The 7,378-nt window shown below is 30.5% G+C and overlaps 1 protein-coding gene across 1 annotated transcript; it reads left to right on the forward strand.

Annotated features, from left to right (window-relative positions):
- Positions 1-464: 464 nt before the first annotated feature.
- ALG10 (DIE2/ALG10 family) lies at positions 465-6,149 on the forward strand. The gene is made up of 10 exons (XM_079023957.1): positions 465-659; positions 882-1,008; positions 1,249-1,394; positions 1,521-1,609; positions 1,692-2,025; positions 3,179-3,431; positions 4,617-4,754; positions 5,235-5,439; positions 5,534-5,676; positions 5,783-6,149. The coding sequence occupies exons 3-10, from the start codon at positions 1,305-1,307 to the stop codon at positions 6,040-6,042; spliced, it is 1,512 nt and encodes a 503-aa protein (XP_078880083.1). The 5' UTR covers positions 465-659; positions 882-1,008; positions 1,249-1,304; the 3' UTR covers positions 6,043-6,149.
- Positions 6,150-7,378: the final 1,229 nt, after the last annotated feature.

Raw genomic sequence — 7,378 nt, forward strand, 5'->3', positions numbered from 1 at the left:
AAAGTAAAAACCGGTTCGGAAGCCGGTTCAACCAGCCCGGTCCGACCGTGGCTCACAAAAAACCGCCGGTTTATTACGATTTGGCTCAATACCGATTTTCAGAGGCTAAAGAACCGGAACCAGCACCGGTTCCCGGTTGAACCGGCCGATCCGGTCCGGTTTTCAAAACAGTGCATATCTGTAAAATTAAATCACTTTGAATGTTTGAATTTTAGTTTTAAATATTGGGTTCAGGCTGTTACCAAGTTTATAATATATAATATATTTATACAAATATGAAATTTATAAAAAAATTATATATAATTAAACGGATCATGTTTTAAATCAACTTCGAATTGAAACTAATTGTATACATTTAATTATCGTGTCTAGAAATGTCTCATACATGCCCACAAATTGTATTTTTGCCAAAGTTATTATTGGATTTGGAGGGTTTATGAGGTCCGTTTTTACGGCTTTACTGATTTACAGCCTTTACTGGTTTCTTTACTAAGTCGCACAGCCCTTCACCCACATTTTCTCTGTTTCATCGACTTCTCCGATTCACTTCTCTGTCTGCATCAAACTTCGTTGGACTGCTCGTTATCTTCTCTGTTTCCCAGTTCTTCATCGTTACATTTAGTCTTCTCTACAAATCGCCGGCGCCTCCATCTTCTCAGGTAACTTCATGGCTTATAAACCCTAATTATCAAAATCAGCTTTCGTAATGGTTGTTGATCGGTGGTCTTGCCCACCAATCATATTTGTCCAACTGTGCGTGTGAGAGATCACATTGAAAACGGTGCAAATGGTTTATTCATTTCCGTAATTTTTGTTAAAATTTGCCCACATCACAATGTGGTTGAGTAAAACGTTTAATTTGTGTTAAATTTTGCTTACAGATTGCAAGAGGAAGAATGTCAGGAACGAGAAATATAGGGCTTCTTCCCAACAGAGTTTAAAAGGGTGCGATTAACGCAGGCAATCACATCTGCACTTACAGAGCTTAGTTTGCTTATTCTCCCCATGGTATCAATTCTCTCTCTCCCTCTCTTTCTCTCTCTCTCTCTCTATATGTTTGTACGTCAAATATGCTGTTGATCCACACTATAATTGACGAATTTCTACACTTTCTCATCTATTTGGATTTGGAGACTATTTGTCTTAACCAGTTAACCTTAATTTCATAGTATACTTTGATCTATATATTTTTCAATCTCGTTTTACATATTGTATGCCCTTATAAGCTGTAATTTCCCCCTTTTTCAGTTGAAGTAGGATCCAATCCAACTCAAAGTAATCCCCACAAGAAAGAGTGATAAAAAATGGGCAGAATTACAGTTGCATTGATTGTTAGCTCATGGGTCATACCCATTTCCATTCTTGTCAATACAATTGTTCCTGAACCCTACATGGTAATATGATCATAAAATTTATAATTCTTTTTTGTCCCTGTTTGTTACACATGACATTACACAAGTTCAATGGGACAAAAGTTGCAATTTTTTATCTTAATTTGGTAAAATTGGAATGTTATGTAGGATGAAATCTTTCATGTTCCTCAAGTTCAACAATATTGTGTAGGCAATTTTAAAAGTTGGGATCCTATGATAACCACTCCTCCTGGATTGTAAGTTTCACTTTAAAAAATTCTTTTTAGAATTTTGATAATCTTATTTTTAATACACAATTTTTTTTTTTTAATGTTTCAGGTACTTCATTTCACTTGCATATATTGCTTCTTTATTTCCTGGCATCCTATTTATACAACCACTCTCAAGTTTTATAAACTCATGTTCAATATCAATTCTTCGGTCAACCAATGGTCTTCTAGCTGTAATTTGCAGCATTTTGGTTCATGATATAATTAAATCTTTAAATCCATCACTTGATGACAAAAAAGCAACTCTTTATGCAGTTATTCTAGCCTTATATCCCCTTCATTGGTTCTTCAGTTTTCTTTATTATACAGATGTAGCATCACTCACAGTAGTTCTTGCTATGTATCTTATGTGTCTCAAGAAGAACTACATCTCCAGTGCTTTGGTAACAATTGATTTTTTTTTCTTTAATTATTTTACCATTTGTTTTTGGTTAATTATCTTTATCTATTGGTAATTTTTTTTCCTGATGATTGTTGTATGGACATATGATGTTTAAAAAAATGATGGTGTATTTTGGGGAAATAGTAGGAAAAAATAATTGAGGGTAAATTTGTAAAAAGTTACAATTTAATGGGGAAAAGGTTATTGTCTTAACTTTCTCTAGTAAGTTGTTCTTTTTGCATTTGATAAGAAATGAACACTCATATTTAGCTTACTGGATTAATTTCTGTCCTTATTTAAGTAAAAAAAAGGTTAAATGCAAGAAATATCAATGTAGTTTAGTTTGATTTGTTTATTATATCATCTTACTTTTATGAAAAATATGGGGTTAATCTTAAAAAAAAAACCTTATATTTTGTGTTTTTGCCGGATTAAACCTTAAAATTTTCTTTTGCCTGAAAAAAACCTTGTATTTTTTCGTTTTTCCCAAAAAAGCCCTCAACTTTGTATTTTTTTCCGAAAAAAAGCCTTCAACCTTCTAAATGCTTCCAATTAAACCCTCAAATTTTTTAGTTTTTCTCGAAAAAACCCTCACATTTTTCAATTCTTTTGGCAAAAAATGACTAAAAGGGCCAAATCGAGAAAAATGATAAACAAGGTTTTTTTCAGGCTTTTTTTTTTTTTTTTTTTTTTGAGGTTTAATCCGGCAAAAACACAAAATATAAGGGTTTTATTTATTTATTTATTTATTTATAAGATTAACCCAAAAATATGCCCAGTTGTAGCAATGTCATTCAAATACAAATCAATTTTTACTTCTATAATTGAGCAAAATTTTCAAAGTCCTGTTTTAGTAAATAAAAAACTAAAAACTACAATGCAATAATTTGGTAGATTTTCCAAAGTACCACTACCTTAATAAGAAAAAAAAAAAACTGAAAAAGTACAATTCTATTATGTAAAAAAATGAAAGCAAGACATTATAACTCAAATAAATTGAAGTACGTTTTCTATTTCTTGCATTTAGCCCAAAAAACATCACCTTTACATACAAATTTCTTTTATTTTACAAGTTTACAAATAGATTTACTGAACATACTTTACATTTTTGCATTTTTTTTTGCAATAACTAATTTTCACTAACTACAATGCAGTTTGGAGCTATTTCCATAGTTATAAGACAAACAAATATTATTTGGATGCTATTTGTTGCATGTTGTGGAATTCTAAATCTCATTGAAGCTAAAAAGAAACATGAAAATAATTTTTCATCAGAGCCCCAATTTGGTCATTTTGCTTCAAGTAGTAGTGTTAAAGTCAACTCTAATCTGAAAAGGAGAAGATCTGGTAATGCTATTCACACTTCAACTCATTCCATCCATGGAAAAAGTCTTCATCAGTCAACAGGTTTGCATATCTTTATTTTCATTTTAAATTCGATTAAATCCACATTTATGAAATAATGTTTCATCTTTTTTTAACATAGTTTATACAACAAAGTGGTTCTTTACTTCTTTTACACAAAATATTCAACAATGTTTCAGTATTTTACATAAATTTGCATCAATTTGGTAGAATAAGTGAAATATGGTTACATAAATTGGTAAAAGTAAAAAGGGAAACATTGTTGTGTAAATTCTCAATTCAGTGAATAATATGTGGTTGCATGTTTTGGTCTAAAAACCAGTTTGTTGTATAATTTGGGAAAAAGGTAAAAAATGTTGTGAATAAATGCACATTTTAAATTCGGCTAAATGCGTATTAATGCAATAATGTTTCACAATTTTCCGAATTTATGCAACAAAGTGCTTTTTTTTTTATACAAAATATAATAAAGCTTTAGGACCAAAAGATGCAATATTTTATAATTCGTGTAAGTTTCATAAAGGAGAAACATTGTTGCATAAAGATAAATAATCATTTATTAAATAAATTTTGGTTGCATATTTTGGTTCTAGAATGAAAGTTGACTGCAATTTTTTTATTTTGAACAACCACTTTGTTGCATAAAATTGTGAAGGGAAGTTGTCGGAAAAGTCCCAATATTTTCAGAAAAGTTACACTTTAGTCCCAAGTTTATTTTTTTGAACATAAAAGCCCCGATTATTTCATTTTGGCTCAAATTAACAAAAAGTCCTCTTTTTTTTCTTTTAACAGGAAATGACATATTATCGTGTTTTTACAAATAATCGGGACTGTTATGTTAAAAAAATAAACTTTGGACTTAAGTGTAACTTTTCCGAAAATATTGGGACCTTTCAGACAATTTCCCAATTGTGAAATAAAAAGGTGAAATGTTGTTGCATGAATGCGCATTTAACCCTTTTAAATTCACTAATGTGTAATCAATTTTAGGGCTATTCTGTTGATGTGGAAGGGTGTTTACGTCTTTTCCACATACAAGTGATCAAAAAAGACTCTTTGTCTCACCTTTTACAGTGGGATGAAAAGTTGCAATTTTTGTCTGGTTAACATTAGAAATGATGGATTTTTTATACATATCTTTTTAAGCTGACTTTAAAATAACCTCTTTTATTATATATATATATATATATATATATATATATATATATATATATATATATAATGCAGGTTTATTTAGTGAGATTTGGAGCATATTATTAGCAGCTTGGCATCTAAAGTTTGAGCTTTTTGTCTCTTTTAGCCCTTTTTTTGCATTGTTGCTGGCTTTTGCTGCATTTGTTGTTTGGAATGGCAGTATAGTTCTCGGTAATTCACACTTCCATTTCTAACTCTCACCTTAAAATTGATAAATGTAAGGGTAAAATAGTCATTTAATCTCACGCACACGGTTTATTCAGCCCTTTTATCCATACATGCCTTAGGCTGTGTTTGGCAAGCTTATAAGCTAGTTTTTTTAAAAAGCTACTTAAACTAGCTTTTTATGAGCTTTTTAAAAAATTTCCAAATATACCCTTTAAATAGTTATAGAAACACATTCTTTTAAATGCCCCTTTATGTCATTTTTATATCTTTCGGCTAGCTTTTCAGCCAGTTTTACCAAACACCATTTTTTATCAGCTAGCTTTTCAACCAGTTTTACCAAACACCATTTTTTATCAGCTAGCTTTTCAGCTAGTACGCCAAACATAGCTTTAATAGAGAAAAAAAAGTAAAATTATAAAATGATGAAAGTACAAATGCTTCTCTCTCTCTCTCTCTCTCTCATACTTTTATTTGTTTTTGTAGGGGCAAAAGAAGCTCATACAGTTTCTCCACATTTTGCTCAGTTATTATACTATGGTTTAGTTTCATCTTGTTTTATGGCTCCTATACACTTTACAACAACTCAAGTTACAATTTTGGCCAAGTCTTTTTGGAAGAATAAACCTTTTAGTTTCCTACTTTGCTTTTTTGCTTCCATAATTACCTTTCTATCCATTCACTTTTTCAGGTTTGTTTCTTTATTTTTCTACCTCAATCATTTTGAATCAACTCAATAACATGAATATGATTTTTTTTTTTTTTTTTTTTTAATACCATTGCAGCATTGCTCACCCTTATTTACTTGCTGATAATCGGCATTATCCCTTTTATCTATGGAGGAAAATTATAAATTCTCATTGGTCAACAAGATACCTTTTGATTCCCTTATATCTTTACTCATGGGCTTCTATCTTTACTCTATTAGGTCAGTATTCCACTTCAACTACTTGTTTTTATTTATATCTTCAAGGGTCAAATTTGTAAATTTAAAAAATAACTTACCTCGAAATGAAATTGTATTTTATTGGCAGGAAAAGGTGAGAAGAAGGTATGGGTGTTGGTTTATTTCTTGGCTTCAGCCACGTGTCTAATTCCTACTCCATTGATAGAATTCAGATACTACACAATACCTTTCTTTTTCTTGATACTTCATTGTCGTATAACTAATGATAGATTGTGGTTACTTATGGGATTTATATATACATCCATCAATGTTTTCACTATGACAATGTTCTTATTTCGACCCTTTCATTGGGATCATCAACATGGTATTCAAAGATTCATATGGTAGATCATTGTTGAGAGTGAGATTTGTTTTTCATTTTTTGATAATTTTATATCAAGTTTTGTAACATGGATATTGTAAATATTTTTATTAGAATATTATTCGGTTAATGATTTGTAGGTGTACGAGAATTTTTCATCCTTCTATATTTTAGGTTTGTTCTATCTCGGCTTAAATATTGTTTAAGTTTTTTGAAGAAAATAAAGTTTTTTTTTGGGTGATGATTGGTCTTGGTGGTTAAAATTAAGATTATATTTGATAGACTAGGTGAAATGTTAGTTGTTAGCGAAAAACTAGTTGATAGATTATAAAGCTAAGCTGATGGTTGAAAATTTGTTATTAGCTCATAAAAAAACTACATTTGATAAAATTAGCTAATAAGATAGCCGAAATATATGAAAGAGTATGTAAAAATGCTGAGTTTTTTCATAATTAGTAAATGTATATATTTGAAAGAATTTTAAAAAAACTTAATAAGCTAAGCGTGAGTAGCTTATAAATTACATTGGTTTGATAGACATACAAATCTAAACAAAAGCTTCGGCTGAGTAGCTTATTAAAAATTTAGCTTATAAATTACATTGGTTTGATAAACATACTAGCGAAATTGAGTAATCTAACTCTTATAAGCGATTTTTTGACAAAAATGACCACAATTTATTTTTGGTAAAGTAAGCATATTTTTCGGAACACATTGTTTCGGAGTAAGATTTCGGACCATGGTTCCGGAATATATTTGATTTTTTTTGGGCATGTAAGTTTTGCTTTCATAAAAAGTATAAGTTTTGCTTTCATAAAATGTATAATTTTTGGTTTTATAAAATACAAAATGCAATTAAAATGAACAAACAACTAATAAATACATAAACTAAATAAATGATGTGTCAGGTCATATTATAAATACGATGCTCAAATTATCTTTGTCGTTATACCCCAAAATATTTCGGCTAGTTGTTTTCTATAACCCATAACCTATGGACCGGTGGTTTTACCCTCCACAGAAATCGATTTCCTGGTGATCAACGTCTCCAGGAACCAACACAAAAACACCCCACATTCCCCTTTGTTGTCAATCTGTTGTGGTACGTCTGGGGCATTTTTGAGGGTCACTTTGACGCTCTCAAGTGAGATTGAATCAGTTGGTTCAGCACCCCAATAGTTGACTCCCACTAGCAGTTTGTGGATGCTAGCTCTCAGACATATAAACCAATCTTCATTTTCCGAATAGTAGTTGTCTTTCTAGTAACTATCGTATATAGTTAACTTGAATGTCTTCAAATCAAAAGAACCTAAAAACCAATGAGCGTGTGATATCTTGATTGGGATGTAAAGCTACAAAAAA

The sequence above is a fragment of the Lactuca serriola genome, chromosome 2, assembly GCF_051521515.1.
Source record: "Lactuca serriola cultivar US96UC23 chromosome 2, Lser_US96UC23_V15, whole genome shotgun sequence".
In the NCBI taxonomy this organism is placed as follows: domain Eukaryota; kingdom Viridiplantae; phylum Streptophyta; class Magnoliopsida; order Asterales; family Asteraceae; genus Lactuca; species Lactuca serriola.